Source organism: Centruroides vittatus, unplaced genomic scaffold (assembly GCF_030686945.1).
Source record: "Centruroides vittatus isolate TY-2023 unplaced genomic scaffold, ASM3068694v2 scaffold_2707, whole genome shotgun sequence".
Taxonomy (NCBI): Eukaryota; Metazoa; Arthropoda; class Arachnida; order Scorpiones; family Buthidae; genus Centruroides; species Centruroides vittatus.
The window spans coordinates 487,277-512,529 of NW_027122692.1; the positions used below are offsets into that span (position 1 = coordinate 487,277).

Here is a 25,253-nt window from a genome sequence, read left to right on the forward strand (position 1 = left end):
GAAAGATGCTGAATTTCATGAAGAGATTCAGTGAAAAACCAATTGAAATTTCTGTTGGATTTTTTGTCATAAAAAGAAATTTTATGCAAAAAGTCGGTTGTAAAATATTATGCTTTTACAGAATACAATGGCATTTTGTACTTCGAACGTTGCATAATTCGAACGCTAAATTCGATTCGGATTTCGAACAACGCTTCTACATTAATCCATTGTTTCTAATGAAAAAAAATTGATTCGGACTTCGAACAATTTCGAGATCGAATGGCCTCTTGAAACAAAGCCCGAATTTTTCATATTTTATCAAAATTTGTATATTAAATCAGTAGAGAAAGATTAAAAAATAATTAAAATGATAGAATTTTTTAAAAAATTATGTTGATTATTGGTAATACTCTTGTAAATATGAGAGATAAACTGTTTAAAAATCTCTCAAATATGATAGGTCATGTTATGGTTTCCTAACAGCGATTGGTTAAATTTGTATATAAGTAAAAAATAATTTCTTTATATTTTTTTTTTATATGTTTAATTTCAGGTGATTAGTAGTTTATATTCGATCTTATCTGCGTTGCTCGAATTGGTAAGAACTAAAGGTGTGGTATGCAAGAGATGAAATGTTACTGCTTTGGTCATGGATAATTAGTTGCATTATCATGTAAAATACTAATTTACATTTATGGAAATTAATTTTGTTAAACAATAAATGTTTTTGCAATGTATGACAGAGTGAGTATTTTTATCTTGAGACAATGAAATACCTTAATTGAATCTCATTATTTCAGGAAAAAGGTTTAGACAAAAGTTGTAGGGTTTCGAAGGGCAATCAATTGGTGACCTTGGATTTGACCTTGATCTTGACCTTAAAAATAATTTAAAGGTCAAATCTTCTTTTTAATGATAATACATATTTTTGATGCTGGAAATGGAAAGAATGAGAAATTTCACAATCAGTCAAGACCTTGAGTACCCCGAATATGACTTCTGAAGGTCATTTCAAGGTTATTCTCATGCATGACTGTCAGTGACTGGCTCTTAAATGAGATAACCACTCATTACCATTAATCATCACCTTAAAACGTCAATGATATTCAGCATCTGTTGAAGGGCAGTCCTAAATTGTATTTGTATTAATAAGATCGCTAATGGCCATTAATGAGGATGTGTTAGAATAGTGTTAAATAATTAAAATGATTGAAGTTGGTTAAAGTTTAATTCTTACGCATAAATGAGTTTCTGGTAATCTTGATTAATGGGGAAACTCAAATCCGAATTGCTTTGGCCATAATGGTTCATTTTTTCTTGTGTATGTCTTCAAACGTAAATGGATACATGTTATTGTTGCATAAATCTACAATTACAGAGTTACTAGCCATGCTTTTTCTTTCTTTCAATTGTCTTCGTATTTGCTTGTGATACCTTATTGCCTTATAACTATTACTTTAACAATAGACGCCGTATCAGTAGAAGAGAAAATTGAAATGATTCTTACTTATGGAGAATGCTCAAGGAAAGTTGATAATGCTGTTGCTCTGTACACTGAACATTTTCCAGATAGAGAACGATCACGTGCATCTTTTTTATCACGTTATCCAACAATTCACTATAGGAAGTGTACAAACAAGCAGAAAGAATCACAGACATACAGTTACTGGAGCAAATAATGAAATTACAAGTGGCTGTTGATTCTCATGTATGTGCCCAAAAAATTAGTCACGATTCTGGAATTTCTCAAACTAGCATATGCAGGATACTAAAATGCAATAAATTTCACCCTTTTCATATGTTCTTGCATCAAGAACTTCATGGCAATGATTTCCAGAATCGAGTGACATGTTGTCAATGAGCGCTTCAGCAAATACAAGAAAATCCAATTTTCTTTCATATGGTATTGTTTTCTGATGAGTTCACTTTTACTAACCATGGTACAGTTGATAGCATAATATGCATTATTGAAGTGTTGAGCCAGCCAGGTCCTCAGATCTTACGTCATCAGATCTGTTTGTGAGGTTTCACTAAGAGTAAAGTTTGTGAAAAAGTGCCAATAACTGCTGAGAATATGACACAGCATATCAGAGATGCTTGTGCCCAACTGAAACCTGAAGTTCTCAGTTGTTTACGACAGGGATGGCAAACCTTTTTGAGTCCGCGTGCCATATTGTAAGCATACTTAGCTTTAAAGATGTTAACACGTGCCAAAGTCTTAGCCTTTGAATAATGATATTTAAAGAAATTAAAAAAATAGGCTTTAATTCGAATAAATGTAAAAAATCTGATTGAAAAAAGGATGGTCAGGTGATAAACAAAAAGGATGATTGAAAAAGACAGAAATCATATGATACATTATGTGCCAGATGATTTCTCCGACGTGCCACTTTGGGCATGCGTGCCATAGGTTCGCCACCCCTAATTTACGATAATTTGAAGCATGGATCAACAAATGCATCAAAGTGGAAGGGCACCATTTTGAACATTTGTTATAAAACTTTTCCCCGAAACCAATATCTCAAGCAATGGTGAGAAGTAAAGTGACTCTCTGATAACAAGTATCCTGATAGTGAGAGACAAGGGAACTCAGTGAAAACAAGCACCTCAAAAGAGCAGAAAACTACTATGTCAACATCATTACTACTGGGTAGTGCTAATAGTAGTGAATGCTTTTAAAGGTCAAAGTAATAAGAGTGTAAAAATTGTAAATTTTACCTCCCTGTCTACTCTAGTAATAAAAAGTATGGTTTTCTGTTGGAAAAAGCTTTTAACCTTAAAATAACTTGACCATTGACCTAGACCTTAAGGTCAAAGGTATATCCAATTGTGAAATTTCCTGCCCTTTCCATTGCCAGGGCCAAAAATATGTATTCCCATTTAAAAAAGACTTGACCTTCAAGTCTTTTTTTTTAAATGAAAATACATATGGCTTTGAAGGTCAAGGTCACCAATTGATTGCCTCTTCAAAACCCTACTTTTGTCTAAACCTTTTTCCGAAAAAATGAGATCTAATTAAGGTAATTCATGGTCTCAAGATAAAAAAACTCACCCTGTATAGTTCCAATTTTATATTAACTATGCAGACATTTTGGAACTGGAAAAAGCCTGCCAAATATTTTTTGACTCTTCCTGTATATGTTAGTACACAGGAGAACGTCAAACATCTGCACTTATTTTGTCACCCTCAGCAACATTTACTTGCTAAGAACAACGTTTTGTCAAAATTCAAGTTGCACGTGAACAAAATTCGTGGCAGCGTCACAATACAAAGGTTATGAGTGATGACGGCCATCCAATCACTGCAACACGTGGAAGCTATTTTGAGGTTATTGGAAAATGCTGAAGTAGGCATTCGGCATCCAGTGTTTACCACATCTTGACAAAGTGCAGAATTGCTGCAAGGCGGATGCATCTTGCCCTAAACAATGTACAGAAAAAGAAAACAGCTTGAATTCATCTGGAGCCTTAAAAGTCTAAATAATTGATTGATTCATCAATGATTGCATGAAATCATCCATGGTTTTGAAGCTACTGCACAGGACTACAGAACGCAACACGTGCATATCAGAATGTGAGGACAGTTGATGCGTGCATGCACACCTATCACCTGCAATTCTTATTAGACATTTTAAAATACAAATTTAAATATTTTTCAGTAAAAATGAGCAAATTAGAACAATTCGGGAACATTTTTGCAATCAGGATAGTGTTCCAAATTGGTGAAATCCTAAAAAAATCGGAACATATCGCACAGCTGCCACACATACATTCTGATTGTGTACCACCGAGACAGACTGTTAATGTTAATATTACACCATTTTCCTGATCATCATCTTCGTCCAGTAATTCATCACAAAAGCCAACACTTGCTGAAATTATATCCACTTGTCTTGCGCGACAATGCACACAGCCAATCTTTGTCACAGACCCAGTGGCAAGGGGGATAAAGCCATTAAACATTGGTAATTAATTGCAGATTTGTGCCTCACCAATGGGCTAGGCACATGGTTTTCTGAGTTTCTTTCACGTGTCACACCTTTATAGGGGACAAGTTTCTCTCATAAGTCCTACCAGGAGGCACTCCTTAGCAGATCATCCATAAGTTGCATTGTCATGAGTTTGGTAGGTGCGACATACTCACCTGATATGAGTCCATGTTCTTTTATGAAAACTGAAAGAAAAACTTTCTAGAACAGTAGTTCTCAAACTGGGGTCCACAAAGTGGTTTCAAGGAGACTGTGAAGGGATAACTTCAGGCAAAGTAGATGCACCCATCCCATTGAATGTACATTTGATGACTAAGATTTGCCATTTTCTGAATAATTGTTTGTCAAAAACTGTTTTGATAACAATAGCCTATATTAATTGTAGTTAATTTTAAAGGGTTTGCGAGCAATCTAAAAAATTGTAGAGACCGTCGCGCAAAAAATCCCAAAAAAGTTAGAGAACCACTATTCTAGAACTTCAAAGAGGTGAGCAGCAACCTTTCTGCCTTAGGGTGGCATCTTCAGATACTGGATAAAATGGTGCTATTGACATTGTTTGATCGCATTCCAGAGGTTTCGTAATGGGTTGCCTACAAAAATGGAGACTGTGACCATCGTGCCTTTGTTTTATTCTAGAATTAATGTTACAACAATGTTGCTGTTGCAAATAAAATTGCCCTTGTATACTGTAAACATGTATATGGATTTAATTAAACTTAGAAAAGATGAATCAATTACATAATGCAATATATATTAACGTAGATCTACTTAAATATGAAGTGTATAAACTTAGGTGCAATTAAGCTATAAAAGATATTTAACTTGGTCATGAAAGATATATAAACATGGTCAGTCATCTACTTTTCACATAGAAAACATGAATTTTGAGTGTTTAAAGACACTTCAAATAAAATAGATGAATGCATGAAGGCATCATCATTTAAAATTCCTGTTTGGAAATTCTTCCTTTCAAACTTTCTGCCATATTTGTTTCCAATTAGGAACACATCTTAAATTACACGATAAATCTATATATATATAAATCAATTAGTGTTGGATTGTTGTTTATACAAATCTTTATTCTTAAAACAATCTGGACTAAAGTTTGTATGAGTATTACTTAGATCCTGCAATCGATACTAAGCTATATATTTGGCTACCCCAAAATATTGACTCACTACCCCGTCAATACTTTCGGATAGCCTAAGCCAGATGGCCACGCAGTCGAGTGACAGCCTACCACTCTGGGAGACCAAGGATCAAATCTGGATGCGTCAAAATAGCCCAGGAATTTTTCAGGTAGTGGTCTGTCCGGATACGTCAGACCTTGTCACTCATGTGTCAGCCAAATGGCAAGGAAGAGGACCCAAAATAACTGGATAAGACCAACCCAAAAAATTTCCAGGATTGTTCGGCCAATCAAGATTGTTCTCGAATCCCCTTGATCAGTAGGCCAACATCTCACCAACTTGGCCATCCAACTTTCTCTTGACCACATAAACAATTTCATAATGTATCACACTACATTATACCAGGTATACAGCACATTTCTAACTTTAAAAATCTTGTAATTATTCTAAATCTTAGTACAGTAATTTATAATTATTAAAGAATTGGATTTATTGGCAATTTAATAGTTTCTATATAGGCTAAATGGTCAATTCTATCAATCGGTAACATGCATGAAGTTGATCGGAACACCCAAAACATGAAAAAAGTCCAGATCCTTTCAAAGCTTTGTCTAGATCTTTTGCAATTGTATAAAGTTCTTTTACATGCATCTATATATTACAAAGCAATGTTTTAATTCAATGATAGAAAAATAATTAGCTTTTTCTACATTTATTAACAAAAGTCAGTCCTTGTAAAGTTCAAATCTACATATTTGACTTTCATATAACAAAAAATGAATAATTTAACATATAAAAAGCAATACAGTAATAACGATATTTTACACTCAATTACAAATTTACATGAAATTCTGATGAGAGATTTCGATAAAAGAACAAGAGATCCTCGTTACGTATTGACGCTCCCAGCCTCGTAACAGAACTGAAGCGCAATAGTCAGTTATTCATCTCTTCTTGTAAATTATTCAACAAATTCTCTTTATGAAGAACGGTTTAATATTTATTGGTGTAAACTGCAGAGCACTGATGGAAGTGTTGAAAGGCTAAATATAGATCATCTAAGCCTATAACGGTATTGTACGTCAGAACAGAATTGCATGAGTTAATATATCTTATGTACAACTTTTTTAAAAGAATTTTCAATAAATTTATATGTATATATAGCTCGATTATACCATAATAATGGAAGATTTATGTGATAATGCAGTTTTTAAGTTATTGCTTAAGGCAGATTACACATAATACTGGATTTGGTTAATTGTCTACATTGAAATCACTGCACGACTGTTTAATAATATAAAAAAACTTTTCATTTCAATTAAATAAACAATGATCACATTCCCTTACAATTTAACACTGTAGTATGCTTTCTTTCAAATATTCATGTAGCAAAATATATTTTTAAAAAAATTTAACAAAATAATACATTTTATTTTACTTTTCAACGTCTTTCATAATTAAATTCCATTTCCTCGCCTGTTTCGAATTACACATCTCCATGGTAATGTGCTGACCAGATACGGGTAAATTAACACCCAGGCACAGTCCAGCTGCTGCATTGTAAATTAATATATCCTCCTGATAAAACATAAGTTACATACACATAGTTAATATTTGAAAGAATGATGTTAATATAAAATTTTTAAATATACGATAAATCTCTTACTTTATTCGAAAGCTTCCACTCTTGTGATCCTCCCGTTTCATGACATTTTGCCAGACGAGGATATTTTTCTCTTGCATCAAGACACAATAATTCTGCTAGCCTCAGATCACGTTTCTTTGTTTCATACCACAGCTATTTTAGGAAGACAAGAAACTTTTATTGTAAATTTCAATAATAGAAAAATATATCTATTATTCCAATTTCTTTTTCTTATTTTTCTATATTATAATAGCCTTAAAACTTTAATATAATATGTTATTGATATATGATGTATGCTAGAAATACACCTACAAAGTTTTCAAAAGTGAATGTACCAAGAGAAAAAGTTTAAAGAAGTTGCAGTGTGTCTCAAAGAACTTTCAAACACAAGCAACTATTCCAAAATTGTACGAGTTTGTCTCATTACATAATGAAATATTGTCATAGAAGTTTATGATTTCAATTATTGTGTGGTATAATTTGTTAGTAAGGATCAACTTAAAAAGCAAGCTATGGCAAACAATGGACATCACTTTGTACTCTATTAATAATCAGTCATTCCAAACACACGCGCACACACTCTTTGCTAGCAGAGTACAGAAAATAGACCGGTATTTGCAAAGATCACAGCAAATAAAATAACTGATGAGCTTGAGATTCTAAAAAAGTTTGAGCAAGTTTGCCAGAGGAAGAAAACTACTTTTGTTAAGTATGAAATATTAACCATATAACTTCCAATGCAGAAGATATTTTAGTAACAGAATACTTTTATATGGTGATCATTGGCAAAGTACTAATACAAGGTTTGCAGAGTTAGAAAAGTATGAAGCAAAGTTTAGTTTCCTTTATAATTTTACATCTTTGAAGAGTAAATCTGATGAAGAACTCCTCCATTTATGTTACCACCTTCAAGAAGTATTTACTATGAAACTGATTTATCCAAACTGTAAAAATGTAACTATAATGATTGCTTACTTCTACAGCAGAGTTGTATGTGTTACAAATAACAACTTGATTTTCTCATTTATGTTTCTGGATAAAAGTCTGGATGTGTATTATACTTTCCTGTTAAAAATATCACTACATATAAAAATTTTCAAAGTATTCCTAAATAAAATTTTTAAAATTTCGAAAGACTTAAAACTTCAATGAAGTTCATACAAGAGAACAACGTGAAGCAGGCTTTTCAAAAAGCCAAACGTTTGTAATGCATATAACTGTCTGCTGGAAAAGTAAGCAAGCTGTGTTTATCATTATTGAACTAACTGTGCCTTTAGAGTTAAATTGTGTAGGTATTCATCGTGTAACACAGTAGTTACATTCTGAAAAAGTGCAGTGTTATTTAAATCTGTGCTACACAAAACAAAGGACTGATGCAAAACATAGGGTTAGGTTCGAAAAGTTAACATAGATATACTATTCTTCTCGGATACTAAGAGAAATATGTTTTAATAAACATATTTCTCTTAGTATCACAATCAATAATTAACTAACAATCACATATAAAAGTACCATGTTACATGTTAATATTAATTTTAGTTAAACAAGGACATTTTCTTTTTACAAACTATCATCATCTGAGCTTTCTTGTTGATTGATCTTGATCAGAAATATCAGCAACATCTTCATTTGTTTTAATTTATATCATAAAATATTTTTATGGATGACAAAATTATTAATTAAAGATATGTTCTAGTAGGTTGCTTTTGTTCAGTTGCATACTAAGTGATTTATTTTCCAGAACTTATGTTTGAATACCATACTGTTCAATAGTTTAAGTACTGAGATACTGCTGTATTTCATTTGTCATTTTTATGAATGATTACTTACCTTCAGATGAAAAAGTTTACATAAACTTTTCTAAATATGAAGATTAATCTATAAAAGCAAATCACAGTGATAGTCTTAAAGGCTAAAGTCTGAAAGCAATGACGACAACACCTAGTTGATAGGAAAGCTAGGGCAAGAAAGAAAAACATTGCACTATCAGTTTTCATTAAAGTAAACTTGACAAAAGGTATAAAACAAATTGACAATTTTAATATTCTAAAATCCATGGGCAAATTTCAGACAACATACATGTTTACTTGGAAATAAAAAATTATTGAATAATGGAGTTTGCATTTAAAAATTGTAAATTTTGTACAAAGTATTTCCTAAATTCTTCAACATTGTTAGAGTAAACCCGTGTTGTATGGGAGATTTTCCCTATTTTCAAACTGTTAAAGCGAAACTGTGTTGTAGAAATGCCATGCTGTACAAGGGATACCTGTCTCTGATTTAGTTGGCAAAAAGCTGGGGATATGTACAAGAACTCCATCAAAAGATGAATTTAACACCACTAGAAGTAGAAGACAGTCTTGTAGGTGTATTTCTATATGCTTGTTGAATTTTCCATTTCATTGTAAAACTATTGGACATATTTTTATTACTTTATTGTATGTTTTACTGTCTATCTCTATATTAATCTGCTGAAGAAGAAATTATCTACAGTGGCATAATTTGTTTGCTATGGACAGGAAATATTTCCATAATTATAGGAATATGATAAAGGAAAAGGCACGTGAAGAGATGGAAATCTTTAAATTTTTCCATGATGAGTTATCATCATCTTATTAATTCAATAGGCAGTTTCTACAATAGATGTTTTAAATCATTACTACTAGTGAAATTTTAGATTATTTGTTTTGTTTTTAATTTTTCAAATATTCTTTCTTTAAATTATTTTTATATTTTATCTGATCGTGTAATATTAATGATTTATTATTCTTTTTGTATCAGGATTTTTATTCAAAAGATTGTCTTAGATATATTAATAAATAAATAATTAAAATTACCTGTCTCTTTATTTGCAAACATTTCTGAAGAATTAAAAGAGATCCTTTTGTTGTGACATAATCTTCCGATTCTACACATAAATCAGTATTCTGCAACTGAATCTAAAATTTTAAAATTATTTTACACTTTAAGTATTTAAAACACATATTGAAGAGTTTGATTTCTAATAAGCTGATATTAATTTACCTGATACACGGCCTTAACTTTAGGCATAATTCTCCTATAAGATGCTTGAACTTGTTTATTTTGTTTTGAAAGTTCCCACTTCTTTAATTTAGACTTCTCTGATTTTGGTAAAGGAGGTGGTAAATCGGGATAAATATTTTTCATATACCAATCGAAATTTTTACAATTTAATTTTTTCCGAAGCTTTATCCTTTCAGAAATATCTCCGTATTCTCTATTCATTGCATCTGGTCTTGTTTGAAAGTAATATTTCTAGTTTTAAAATTTTTATTTTATATTAAAACATATGACTTTAACTTTTTTTAACATCAGTTAAAGCTTAGGTTTACTTTATACTCATCCATCCAAACGTGAGCAACACGTAATGAGTTACGCATCATGGTGTCTTCACCGGTAGGAGAACCGTAAGGCCTTCTTCTACGGAAGACATGTCCAACGCGCGAACAAGGAACAATTTCTAATCTTCCACCACACATCCAAATCTAAATATAAATAAAAACTAAAATTTTCTGCTTAAATAAAATAAGATAATAAATAACTTACTTACCCTAAAGGAAATTTCGAGATTTTCACCTCCCCAAATGTCCATTCCTTCGTCATATTCTCCTAAATTGTGGAAATATTTCCTATCTATAGCAAACAATCCTCCTGCCATTGTAGGCGATCTAAGCATATCGTTAAATTCTATAATTAATTTAAAATTTTACAATGCTTGAGAATTTAAAACGATTGCTTACTTGATAGGTTTAATGAAATCTATATCCATTTTAAGCAGACTCGAAGGTACCGAGTCCCATTTAAAATGAAGACCCCAATTAAAGCCACCACGAACAATTGGAGAACCACTATATTGAAAAGTATCTGCATTAATGATGTCAATAACAGGGCAGACAACTGTAGTTCTATTTGTTTTAATACGTTCCAGAAGAGGTTCAATCCAGCCGACATTCACTTCACAATGACTGTCTAGGAATAACAAAGTCTGAAATACAAGTATTCAATAGAACAGAAGCTCAAAGATTTGTTACATTTCCAAATCTATAAGCAAATAAATACAACTTATTTTCATTTTTAAACTCAATCAATTTCATACTACTAAAGTCTTTGCCCAGATGAGATCCGAATCCCTCACTAAATTTTATTTAGAAGCTTTCCACTTTGGAAAGGAATTTTGTTAGATAAGCACAATGCAAAGGAAAAAAATAATAGATGTAAGTGTCAGACGAACTGAGTTCACATGTCGAACTGAGAAGACGAATTTTGGCTTGGATGCTTGTAAATAGAATAAAATTATGATGAATTTTGATCAATAAATAAATAGTTATTGCAAGACTTCTTATGAAAAAATTCTTCACAAGTGAAAAAACAAAACTTATAGAAATACAAGCAAAAGTTCCAAGGTTTGTTTAAACATCCTGTCATCCAAGATCAAAATGCAGTGTAAGGTTAATATTGAGATTTGACCTTTCCCATGCACCGACTGAGTCCCATTCTACCTGGAAACAAAGAACGGGACCAATCGGGGAGGAATAAGCAGGATTAGGGACCAATTAAATTGTTTGGTCTGTGGTTAAAATTTATATAAACCCACATCTCAAGTTCATAGCACTCTTCTCCAACTGTTCTTCTCTGGCAATTCTTCAAGAAAACCAGACTTCTCCAACCTTTCACCTCAAAAACTGCTCTTTTTAAACCGTGTATTGTCAATGCTTCAAGAACTAACTGACCCCTTACATCTATCTTGTCAACGACTCCGCCCTGGGCCCGGCATTGTAGGAACTCATAAAGGAGTTATGGACTATTGCTCTAGATCACAAAGAACATCTTTGTGGGACAAATACTGAAGAATTAACTTAACAATGTAAGCAACAATTCTTTTGTAACAATAAATACAAAAATTTGAAAGGTGTTTCGAGTGTAAATCCATCAGCACTCACAAATGTGGTCTATACCCACAGACTCTTCCTGGATTTGGTTACCTGACAAATTAGGCATCATATGTCCTTATACATCTTTATTAATAATCACTGTTATATTAGAAACAATAAGTTTTAAAAGTTATTTTCCTTTTGAAATTATTATGCTAAAAATTTTAAATCATCAATACTGAATTACCTCTCCAGTGGCATGACGAGCTCCAAACATGCGAGCACGAATCAATCCAGCTCTCTCTGGAGTGCGCAGTACTCTAACTTTAGTCAATGAGTTATTTTTAATGAACGATGTCAAATTCTTTAGTTCACCTATACACATTTTCAGCAAAAAAAAAAAAAAACTATCATCAATACAAATCCTGCATAATACCAAGCATTTGGTTTCAAAAATAATCTCTGGTGATAGGAATATCATCCAGCTCTCTATCATCCATTTAAAAATATAGTAATAAATAAATATAATCAATCACAAGTTAACTCAATTTTGTACAAATATTTAAACGTGTTATAACTAATAAATAAAAGATTAGTTTAATGCCTTCCACATAGAATATGCCTCTCTCATGTTAGTACAGTTTGTTTTCTGATCTTGCTTAAATATTCCTAAAACTTCCACATGTTTAGTCAGATAGGAATGACTAATTTTCTTAATGACCTTAGCTTCGTGGTATAACATTGTCATTCTTGCTGTATTGCTAGAATTTTGAAAGCTGTAACATAGATTGTTTTCCTTACATCATATTGATGTACACCAATATGTAGAGATGTATTCTTTGATTATTCATTATGTTTATATAACTTATCTTATTTTGTATGTATGTTTAATTGTTTAAAATTTTATAAACTTATGTCACAAATGCACAGGCAGCAATTAGAATACTTTTTTGAATTTATCATTCAATATACAAACCTGATGAAAATCACTTATGATTGAAAAAAATTGAACTTGTTTTAGCAATAAATTACTTTGTTGGAGAATACAGGTTTTAACTTCTTAGAAACTATTGCTGTTATTCATTTTTATAATAGGATTAACAAAATTACTATCAAGAATGAAGATAAATTTAAACTGTCAAATTACTTCAGGCAATAAGAATGCTAATTTTAATTACCGTATATCTCGGAGGATAAGACGACCTTCAGATAAGATGAAATATAAATTTTCGTCGAAGTTTTATAGTTTTAGCATATATCTGTTCTATAAGACGACCCCCAAACTATCAACGGCCTATGAATTTAGTTTAGATCAGCAGTCTTCATCTGAATAATAATACTGTATAGCATATACGGTATTAATTCCTATTTGTAATTTTTCGAATGAACAAATTTTATTTTCTTGCACTGCCTTGCGATTGTTGCAAACATTCGCACTGATTCGGCATTTGGGTAATGACCTTGACTATTCACAAAAACATCGTACGGGCTATTCTATTTTGTGCACATACCCTACTCTCTACTAGTAAATAATTATGGTTTGTCCGTTTTTTATAATGGTTTTAATTTATATAAATTTCAATCTAATTTTTTTTGTATCTGTCCTATAAGATGACCCCAAATTTTGGGAGTCTTTTTTTATGATTCAACTATCGTCTTATCTGCAGAGATATATGGTAATTTAAACATCAAAATTTGGTTTACGATGTATAGTGATGCCACCATCGTAGCAAACATAAATTATTAGTAATCAATTTTGACTTTAATTAAAGAAATTGAAAATAAATTTTCGATTATTGTCTATTTAATTAAATAAAATTCTAGAAAAAATTAATCTAGAGTAGATACAAATATATAGCTATTCTAGTAGAATTCCTGATGGTTCTTCATTTCTAGACACACATTAATATGTCTAGAAGTGAAAAATTTAGACTTTCTACACAACCATACTAACTAGGATAGGGTGACCAGATTTTTTTCAACAAATGGAGGGACACATGTCAATAGTCATTTTTTTAGGGTACACAGTAGCAGTCTACATGTATAAGTACTGTCAAATGGGTACTGTACATCAGGGGTGGCCAACAAGTCGATCGCCAAGCCAATTTTGATCGATCGCTTGCGATGTCTTGACTTAATGTATTATATTTGTAACCGAACACAACAGTATGCATGCAGTTATGACTCGACTCATAAGCAGTGCACCACGTACTGACACACAGTGTATAAACATAGTATGTATTTCACACCTCCCCTTCCACTTACACTATGCCTATGACAAGTCGATCGCAACGCATTTTTAAGATAAAAAGTAGATCTTATGTATACAAAAGTTGGCCACCCCTGCTGTACATGAGACCTAAAAATTTTAATTTTGATGGAGCCCCTTTGCTTCAATCAAATAGCTCTCCTCCAATAAAGTTTATAGCTATTTACTTTTGGTGCATTGTAGCTATTTTTGTCGGGCCACAATTTGAAAAAATTGTTAGACCTATAAATTCCCACTGTCATCCATCTATTGTCTGTCCTTTCTTAATCTCGAAAACAGAGTTAGATAGATGAAAGTTAAGACCAGATATGAAAAGCTTATGAGCAGGAGGCCCCGATTAACTAGTTATAAACTTTTTATTTAAATTGAAAATTTCCCCTTGAAAAGGAGTTAGATAGATGACTGGTATGACTCTATTGCTAACAGGAAAAGTATGATGTACAGGGGTAAGACACTACTAAAAAATTAAGAACACTGACAATAAGTTGCAGCCCAGCATTGTGACAATGTCACAATAAATAGTTGCTCATGTTTTGTTTTAAAATTTGACTCCTTTTTTTGCCATTTCCTCAATAAATTGGTTACTTCATTAAAAAAATACCTGGAAACACCAAAGACATTGAACACATCCTCTGGCAGAAAAATTATGACGATGACAATATTACAGTAACCACAAAGGAGACAAACGGGGACAAGACTCCATTCCGGGGAAAAAACTGGGGACACTACTTTGCTGTTGACAGAGGATCAAAAACAGGGACTGTCCCTGGAAATTGGGAATGGATGGTCAACCTAACTAGGGACATCCATATTCTGTATAGAATGATCAGGATGGCAATAAATTCTTATCATATACTTTCAAGATTTTGATCTTAATTAATTAAAATTAGATTAAATACAGTGTGATCCAAAAGAGATTTGGAAATTTAGATTTACATTTGATAATCATAATTTGATTTATATTATACACATCACAAATAATCAAAAGTGATTACAAATTATGTAAGCAAAGTTTTGGTATTATGTAGGATATTTTTGTAAAACTTAAGTATTAATATATACATGTTAAAATATTCAAAAAAATATATATATATTTGTAAATATCCATTACCATTATCACTGTAATCATCCACTAATATGATTTCGTGTATGAGATATGACGGAGTATGATCAAACACGGAGTAAACGGTTCGTAATAACGTAGACCACGCTTCGTTATAAAAGCAGATCACAATACTAGCTTTCGGTAGATCTTTAGAATAAACTTGACTTTTACACCTGTCAACATATTTTATATTAATAAATACAAGAAAACTTTTAGTTTTTTAAGCTTTAAATATACTCACAAAGAATTCCTAGTATCGGGCAAGTGCCTGTGATAGCCAAGTCGATTACTAATTAGAAGATTGAAAGCATGACGTTTGTAACCTTCATCTTTAACTTTCTGATCAATTGGATTTTTTATTTCTCCAAACCTTTCTAAGTCACTATCATTGAAAAATAAATGCTTCATCACATCATTATTGCTGATACCGTATTGTTCAAGCTGCTTATTATCCTCAACTTCATTACTATTAATAAGATTAATTTCTTTAGGTGGGAAGCGATGCAGCAGATTGTCTACAAGTTTCTTTCCGGCTACGGTTTTGTAAGGTATTTCATCATTAGCTTGACGAGCGGCATTCAGTCTCGGCCTGAGTTTCCAGCGCACAGTTTTTTCGGGAGAGGTATAATAATGATTAGAGTTACTCAGCAGATTGAAATACAGATAGAGAATCACAGACCACGTAATGGAAGTGACGACAATCCCAAGGAAGAAGGATTTATATCGCATAGACCAAGGCATAATAAATATTTTGAAAAAATTGAGCACAAAACAAAAAATGCTACCCTGAGTTGAGAAACATTTAAATACTGATTTGTTATTACATTTTACTTTGCAGTCATTTTTCTCTCCAGCAGTTTTCTTGATACAAAAACTGTTTCCTGAAATATAAAAAATAGACTAATTAATTTATCTGGTATACAATTGTCTTTATAAACTATATAAATAGAACAATAGAGCTAGATTAACTCAATTTGATTAATTAATTACATAATGATATGTAATTTAGACTAGGTAGATGATTATGCCACTATCTTATATTCAATTTAATAATAAGAGAAATTAATTGCCCTGTATAATTATAACTCATAAATCAATTGGTCCAGAAGCAAAGATCAGAGATTCGGGTAGCCTAATTAACAACACAACTGTACGGGATAAGCAGGAATTGTGGATTCAAGTCCTGTTCAGGATCAATCTTTTCTTCTAGAATAGTCTAAATTTATTAATTTCTCTAATTATTAGTTGGACCTTTAGTCAATATTAAATTACTAATATCAATGCAAATACTCGGCACCATATCTATCGGGTTGTTCGGAAAGTAATTTCATTTTTTTATTACTAGAGGGATTAGTTGTATTTTTACCAACCAATTTCATTTTAAACCACATTTTCATTAAATATTTTGACAGCTGAAGTTTTAAGGCTTATTTGTAAAGAATTTTGTTTGATTCTGTACAATTGATTTTTTTTCAATGTCCCATCAAATATGGAAAATCGAAAGCATCATTTTCGGCATATTTTGCTTTTTTATTACCAAAAAATCAAAATGCTGTTCAAGCAAGAAAAAAAACTGGTACTATACATGTACGAAATTGGTTTTGTTTCAAAGCTTCATATATGGGTTCCATATGTTCTTAAAGAGAGATGCTCTCTTTGGTGGGATTTTATGGAAATTTTCTTTTTTTTTGAGCTTTTACCAGACAATTTAACAGTTGATTTGAAAGTGTACTGCCATCGAGTAAACAAATTGAGTAATATCATCAAACGGAAAAGGCCAGAATTGATCAGCAAAAAAGATGTAGTGTTTTACCATGATAATGCCAAATTTCACATAAGTTTGGTAACTCATCAGAAACTGTTATAGCTTGGATGGGATGTACAGTACTACCACACCCGCGATATTTGCCAGATCTCGAACCCTCGGATTATTACTTGTTCTGGTCTTTACAAAATTTTTTAAACAGTAAAACATTTACTTCAAATTAGGATGTCAAAAATCACTTGGATCAGTTTTTTGTAAGCAAAGATCAAAACTTTTATGAATGTGGAATCATGCTACTACCAGAAAGATGACAACAGGTATTTGACCAAAATGGTCAATATATAATTCAATAAAATATTTATATTCAATTTTCATATATGTTATAAGAAAATTGTTTTTTCCCCCCATGCAAAAAACGAAATTACTTTCCGATTAAATTTTTAAGCTGAGAATGTTCCAATTCGGAATAAAATTGTTTCTTCATCTTAATACTTTGGCTACCTGAAGTAAGCAATAGAAAAAAATGTTTATTCACAGACCTTTAGTCCAAATTATATAATATGCATGTAATTAATTACCAAATTCTAGCCCACTAGTTAAATTCAGCTCTATCATTTGATTATTAATATAATTTGGCTTATTTTCTGTATATATTTATGTAAAATGTTTTTAAATGTTCCCGTTTACAGTCTATAACAATACACAGATTCTTTATAGCACAACAAAAATTTGAACTTTAATTTCTCCACAAGCGAGCAACACTCAGGCACCCGACAATTAATTTTATAATCACAACACTGGTTCTTTACCGGCCAAACAGCTACATACTCTGGTCAGCACTGACTCGACACACCAAAGGGAATGCACAATTTCTCCCTCTCTGGGCGGGAAAATCTCACCCCGCATTCTTAAGTCTACGGTTACATAACACACCTGACACGTGTGACAATTCTGTGGACTCAATGCTCGATAACATAAACACACCTGACACATGTTACAATTTTGTTTAATTGTATATCGAACTTAACAATTTATAAGTAACATCTATTCATATTTGAAGAGATATTCTTTATGTTATGGAAACCAATCCATCCTCTAATAGACAAGAGAAGAACTGCAAAATCATTTACTTGTTATCTCAGGTGTCCAAAGAAAAATTTTTTCAGAGGGAGTTAAAGTTTAGAAACAAATAATTACATCAATAAATTTTTATTTAATTATTAAATTTTATGAGTGTTTTTACAAGTAGATTATAGAATATAGTATTGCATCAAAACAAGAAAACAGATCTATAGTCAAGAGTGTAATATTACGTATCTCTATCATTTGTGGATATTTTCAGATTCTCATGCTTATTATTGTTAAATACTTATTATACATTGCATAAAATTGCAGTGCTTTTATGTGATAATATACATTTTAAGCATCTGCCCTTCATCATTCTTCATTTGTACTAACCCAAATAATCTAAATGATACCCACTCTCCAGCACAATGTTGTCTGATTTTGACAAGTAAAGATGTTAAACAAATTGACATCCATTGGTGCACAAGATACATTAAAGAGTCAACTCCTTGAATCACACCCAGGTGTACAGTACAGCAGTATTCTAAATTTGAAACTGGTTACAGTTTCATAGAAGATTCTCCATATTATCCACTATGCTATTCTTTCTTCATGAACTACTGGAGAGGCCACACGATTTTCTCGGTCTGTCATCTTATGTTCTTACACATTAACGGCATTGCCAGTCAAGTTCAATTACTATTAACACGGAAAGCTTCATGTATGAAAATTACTTCGATACTGCTCGCCCTCCAAAGTTTTAATGACACTTTTCCATTTTCTATTGAGATCTGTCTTGTATTGTTATGACATTGTTATTCAAATGCTTTCAGCCTATAAAAAAAATAGGCTGAAAGCATTTGAATATTAAAGTACAATAGGCTCAGCAAGCATTCTGGTGTTTATTTATAATTGCAAAAACTACTTTAATGTAAATGAAGCAATCATAACACTCCTATGACCTTGTAAAAATTTTAAAATTAGAATTTAAAAATAAAGGCAAGTTGTATAAATATTGAAAAATTGACTTTTCGTTTATTAATTCATTCATTATTAAAGTCATTTTAATAAATATCCAACTGTTTTGAAGTTTTGCACTCAATAAAAGACATCTTTATCTGCCTCCCGTGCGACCGGATCACACTCGTCAAATTCAAGTACCAAATATATATTCTTTCCCTACTCAATGTACAAACTGTGCTATAACATTCATAAAATATTGATAATATCTCAGTTATTAAAATTAAGTACTTCAAGAGTACTTTATTTCCACTGCCTGTAAAAGTCCAGATAAAGTTAGGCATTGAAAGAGATTTTTCTGTAATGAAATTCTTTCTCCACAATCATTGCATATATTTTTTGCCACAGTGATAGGTTATTTTCTTACTAGAATCTATATAAAATGTAGTTTAATCACATTATGACGCTAGCAAATGACAATTACGTAGAATTTTAAAACAACACAATATTTATCTATCTACGTATTGCAATTTTAATATAATATTTTAAATAAAGATTGAATATATATATATATATATTCAAAGTTCCATTTTTGCAATTATTCACAAACTATAAATTACCATACATTTGCAGTTAGGAGGAAAAAGCTCCAAAAATACATAGGCAATAAAAACTTATTATAAAATACTTCAATTATATACTTTTTTTATATACTTTGTTAAATAATATCTTCTATAAGAGACTTCGTTTATTGTAGAGGCGATACCAGAAAACAGTAACAAATTATCTAAAATTTCATTATTTTTGATCCAGAATTAAGTTGATTACAGACATTTTCAACCTTAAATTTTATTCAATCCAAAATTAAATTTTCCTGTTAGAAGATTCGACGAACATGCCATTATGTTCTAATTTCTTGATGAAGACCTTCGAAGTAGGTCAAAAACTTCAGAAAGGTTATAATTTTGACAACCGTTAGACGAATTTTAAGATTGATGAAGATTATACTTAGTATTATGTTCGTCCAGTTCCACCGAAGAATTCTCAAAATAAAAGAAACAAACACAAAAAGTAAATGCAATATAAACAAATATATAAGTTATCAGGTATTTATTTAATGGTAAAAAATTGAGCATGAGTTAAGACAATACGCAAACAGAAATTGAGTAAAACAAAATTACAATAGTCAATAAAAGTTTGTAATGCAGAGATAAAGTTTACTAAACTGCGCAATCACATTAAAACAAATGCATAGAGTGAATGAAACAAATAAAATAAAGATGTCTAATTGGTAGTATTTAGGTTTCGAAGCATGGAAATTTCAATCTCCTCACGTTCACAATTAGAATACATAGTTGAAAATATCAATCAGTATTCACCATACCGAACATTCTGTCTCATAAAGGGGAAAGAAATAGAGGGATAAAGTAACACAGCTCATTCAAATTCTCACGTACCAAGTACTCGTAAATTCTGTAGCACACTTTTAGGTCTATGAACTATGTTTGATACAGCTTATTTCAGTTACACAGATTCGTAATTAATGTAACAGCAGAAATTTACAGTTAAATTTGAGATTTTAAATTAGCTGTTTTATAATCTTAACAATTCATAAATTAATCTAGTAAAATTGGAATATTTAAAATAATACATCTTGAACTTTTCGGCATTCGTTCTACATTTTGTACTAATAATTTAAATCCTTTTAAAGGATCCTCTTAAAGTTCAGAAAACAGTATAAAGTATACAAATGAACCACAATTTTTTGAACACATTAACAAGCTTACTAGGCATGTTTTTCTGAGACAAATGTTTCATAATTAAAAATTATAGTAAACCCCTACATTAGTCAAAACCTGATCCGACTAGGTAAAAGTAATGTAATAAACCTCTTTTACTTTTGAATTAGCGTAATTTGCAAAAATAAGACGTTCATATAAAATTTGTGAGAAAACTTTGTTAGGTTAAACTCATTTAACTATAAAGTTCTCTTAGAGAACATCTGGAGATTCTTAAGAAATCGTATTTTAGAATTATTTTAGTTTTACTTTAAAAATAACCATAAAACTGGATGGCACAAATACACAATCACTACATACACAAAAATCCAGCAGAGAATGAACAGTACATAAGACCACCGAAAACATTTGTTCTTATGAACTATTCTGTGAGATCGGGGTCATGAAGCCCCCTCACTCAATTCTAGGATGGCAAAATTTAATGTTAAAAGACTAGGAGATCGCAAGACCTCTGTCTACGTCGAGATTCCTGACACCAGTTAGGATAGGAAAGAGAACGCATCCTAACTCACAATAAAAGAGAAAATATGTTGAGTAGGAAGGGTCAGAGTTCATCAATGGAGTGACCAACATTTAAATGAATCAAGTTGAAAATCAGATTAAATAACAAAAAAAATCTTTAATATATATAAAATGATTATAATACAAAAGGATATACCATACTATAATAGGAATCAAATTATCTATACCCCAAACAGGTTCAAAAGAGAGAGAGTTAGAGTTTACAATACGGGTTTATATAATGCCTCTATATATATATATATATATATTAGTTAAGTTTCTCTTCTACAGCAACAATCTTCTTTTTGCTTCGTCTTGTACTTCAATTGTACAGAAAAAACTGGAGGAGAATCTTTCATGGGAGTAAAGAAAAGAGAGCCTTTTCTTGCGAGAGACCCTTTTGGCAAGTGCAAGAGAGACCTTTTGGTGAGAGTAAGAGAGAGCTTACAATGCTACGGTCAAATGCAATACCTCATTTCTTTCCTTTATTTTCTTCTGTATCTGGCAGGGCTGGCCACGGTAAAACTCCTTTTCATTCAGACACAACTTTCTAGAGAGTCGTGTTTCCAATTCCAGCTCAGCCCTGGACATTGGTGTGAACCCTATTTATAGAACCAATCATCTGGGGCTATTCAAGCCATCTGAAGAGAGAAGCAACAAAGAACTTTCTTGTAAAGTTGATATCAAAATCAACATCTTCTCAGAAACGTCCTTCAAAATCGAAATAAAGTTTGTTTGTGACTAACACATATGTTTCCTTTTTGACAAATTTTAATATTTTCTATTTAACCTAAAACATTGGCCCGTAGGTTCTCACAATTCATTATCTGCTGGATTATTGGGTACATAGTGATTACATTGTTGCACTTTCCTTAGTTTTATTCTGAAGATCTAAAGATAGAATGAACGACAGAATGATCCAACATTGATCTGAACGATAAATTGTACAATAGAATGTTGTGTATCTGAAGATGAGATTAAAAATCCAGAAAAGTGCTTCATTCCAATTAATATCCCGACCCTTTTAATTCTTTCAAATTTCCTTTCTTACAATTTATAATAGTAATATTCTGTCCTAGTTTTGATAATTTTGTAGAAATAACTCAATTTGTAATCCGATAATATTAAATAAGGAAAAAGATACTTCTTTTAAACTCTCACTAAAACAAATCTCAGTTAATGTTACCTATGGTTCCAAGATGGCGGCTCATCTGATTCCAGCAAGGAAACGGTGGGGACGCACGTTCTAACCTAACCTAACCTATTCTAATAAATATCATAATTATTACCAACAAAATTGTAATTTATTAGAATAGGTTAGGTTAGATTAGAACGTGCGTCCCCACCGTTTCCCTTCTTCTATTTGCTGGAATCAGAGACGAGCCGCCATCTTGGAACCATAGGTAACATTAACCCAAATCTCTCTATAATAGTTTATTTTTTGTTTTTTTCACTAAATATCACTACAGGGGGATCTGATTGTATTTAAAAATGTTAGAATTTTAAATTAAAATACTTTAATTGAAGAAAGTATAGTCTATTTTCCTTTCAAGTGAAGTGAATTAGTTAATTGTGGATAAATTAATCTTTTATAGTATATATTCTTCAGACCAATATTCAACATAAATCTGTTTAAATGTAATATTTTAACTTAACATTATGAACAAAAGATTGTTGAGTTTTCTTGCTACAAGCTATTTAATAAATAACATTAGATTGCACTTTTTTGTTTTTAGGGGAAAAAAGACGTGACAACACAGAACAAAGCTAATTTTAAAAAGTATAAAACATTAAAAAAATAAACAATAACGCAGAATTCGTTATTGGACTATAGCCTGGTTCTTAATAACATATAGTTTTGATTCGGTTTACTGTGCGAACTTATTAAAAATATATAGATTCATTTTACCTTTTTTGTTTACAAAATAATTTATTAACATTTTCAGTAAAAGTAATAATAGCTTAAGATATTTTAGCAGTGTTTATATTAATAATAATAATTCCTCTAAACTAGCAATTTCCGAACGATCGAGACCCGCGAACCCTTTCTAGAATCAAAAGTAGGTTTCACAAACTTACAAAGTGTATCAAAAAGAGTCATTTTTTTATAACAAAACTTGCAATTCTATCAACACATTTTTAGGAAAATAAATGTTCTAGATACTTTAGAATCAGCTTCGTGGTCCACCTGCAACCGATCTTCACTCTCCAGTTTGGAAAGTGCTGCTCTAAACATGTGAAATCCAAGCAGTTTCAAACCGTGCTATCTTATCATTTGGCTTTTCGAAAGAATTTGTATTCCTAAGTTATCAATAACATTACACGTCGAATTTTTAAAGTTGTTTGGAATCTCTTTTAAAATAATTTATAATGCTTAACGTTGAATTTGCCTTCAAATGAGACAGCAAGGCTTGCAAACACTAGAATTTAGTCAATTCATCTTTAATTAAAATTCAAAATAAAAAAGAATTTGAGTTTAAAATACTATAATATAGAAATCCATTAAAATATTAATTAATATACCTAAGCACAAAACTTATTAACTTTCCTTATACTAAAAAATACTTTTTTAATTAATTAAATTTTGTTACATAAAGTATTTGAAATACATCAAAAATTTTAAATTAAGCAGAGAAAAAAATATATATATATGCAAGAATGGAGAAATGACAATAAGGAAATGTCAATATCCTAGTATATGATACTAATCAGAAACATCCTTTATCTGATGAGAGCATTCTCAAAAGCTCATTGCCAATTAATTATACTTATAAACTTATTTTCGAATCAAACTTGCAGCTTTATCTCTCCATTATTTCTAAATTTATTAGAATTTCAATTTAGACAGCAAACGACCTTCTTAGTTTGATTATTATAAAGTTAAAGAAGTAATGACAAAATACACAGTTAAATCAATTAGATAAGTGAATACAAGCAAGCACTTATTATAATTACTATTATATGAATGTTTAACTACATTAACTTCTAAAAATAAATATAATTAAACACACATTTCTTTTCCTTTGATATATAATAAAAATTACATAATAAATGCAATTACCCATGTAATTTTCTTCGTTACATTTCTTAGAAACTTCCACATTTAGATTATGGTCGTACATACCGAATTCTATCACAGATTTAATTTGAAAAAGCCAAGTTTTAGAATTCAAAAGCACATTTTTCATTCAGAGCAAACTAACAATTTCTGCTAACAAGTCGAACAAAATCCCATTTCCGTGCAAATCTCGCAATTATAAAACTATCTCAAGTACTCGAAACGACAGACATAGCGGCCACGTTCCTTAACAAACCACTTACGATGATAATTTTAAGTTTTCATTCGGGGAATTCAGATTACGTCAACTCCTAAGAACATTTATTCCGATAAGGCGAGATAAGGTCAAGACGGATCAGACGCCGCGGCAGACACCCACAACTCGGCCCAGTTAAACACAACACGATTCAGAATAGTACAAATGTAAAAGTACGCGTGGACAGACGACTTCAAACATCCTCCCTAACAACAGACTCGTCGTCAATCATCAGAACCGATACGAGGATTACGGTGATATTTCTGTTATTAATATTGTCCTGAAAGCTATGTAGATACTTAAAAAAACACTTAAAATAGCAACATGAGGCTGTGACGTCACAGATGAATTTAAGTATTTATTGTGAGAGGTATACTTAAAATGCATTATGTACAACGTATAAGCTATATATATATATATCATGCAGAGAGTTGTTTTTCTTTAATTAGAGGTGATGATACACGTTATCTTTCCATTGGTATATAAATAAATAAAATCTAACTGTTCATCTCTTTATCTAATTGATAAGAATTCATTACTATTGATTAGATATAGAAAAATTCTTATACCTTGTTTATTTTACTTATCTCTGCGATCTTCTAGCGTATAATTTCGTTATATCGCCTGCATCTAAGTATATATCGTTGAAAAATGATATTAAAAACAACAAATTCAGACGAACATGACTCCACGTTTAGTTTCTCTAACTGAGAGAGAGATGGCGCCCTCATAAATCAATTTTTTTTTTTTTTTTTATACCTTTACAAAAATTATATTTAAAACCAGTGTCGAAAATATTTTTAAACATTAAAAAATTCGAATTTAAATACTTTTTAA

At 31.1% G+C, this 25,253-nt stretch overlaps 1 protein-coding gene across 3 annotated transcripts; it reads right to left on the reverse strand.

Annotated features, from left to right (window-relative positions):
- Positions 1-5,797: 5,797 nt before the first annotated feature.
- Positions 5,798-25,116, reverse strand: LOC136987770 (polypeptide N-acetylgalactosaminyltransferase 11-like). Of its 3 annotated transcripts, none has more exons than XM_067285535.1 (11): positions 24,986-25,116; positions 15,254-15,893; positions 15,019-15,185; positions 11,886-12,013; positions 10,508-10,752; positions 10,318-10,435; positions 10,100-10,252; positions 9,771-10,022; positions 9,584-9,685; positions 6,768-6,899; positions 5,798-6,679 (listed from the first exon to the last, which is right to left on the reverse strand). In XM_067285535.1, exons 2-11 carry the CDS (start codon positions 15,751-15,753, stop codon positions 6,536-6,538), a joined length of 1,941 nt encoding a protein of 646 aa, XP_067141636.1. In that variant the 5' UTR covers positions 15,754-15,893; positions 24,986-25,116; the 3' UTR covers positions 5,798-6,535. The 3 variants fall into 3 exon arrangements, with proteins under 3 accessions (XP_067141636.1, XP_067141634.1, XP_067141635.1); XM_067285533.1 differs by lacking the exon at positions 24,986-25,116 and adding an exon at positions 24,164-24,815; XM_067285534.1 differs by lacking the exons at positions 11,886-12,013; positions 24,986-25,116 and adding an exon at positions 24,164-24,816 and having other exon boundaries at positions 10,508-10,736.
- Between the last annotated feature and the right edge of the window lie 137 nt (positions 25,117-25,253).

What these genes read in the sequence shown, in the direction of transcription:
- LOC136987770 (XM_067285533.1), bottom strand. Translation starts at nt 24,290, where the DNA reads ATGAAAAATGTGCTTTTGAATTCTAAAACTTGGCTTTTTCAAATTAAA. An exon ending in TAACGAAGAAAATTACATGG is followed by an intron (nt 15,894 to 24,163) that starts GTAATTGCATTT and finishes TTTATATTTCAG; the next exon opens with GAAACAGTTTTTGTATCAAG. An exon ending in CCCGATACTAGGAATTCTTT is followed by an intron (nt 15,186 to 15,253) that starts GTGAGTATATTT and finishes ATATGTTGACAG; the next exon opens with GTGTAAAAGTCAAGTTTATT.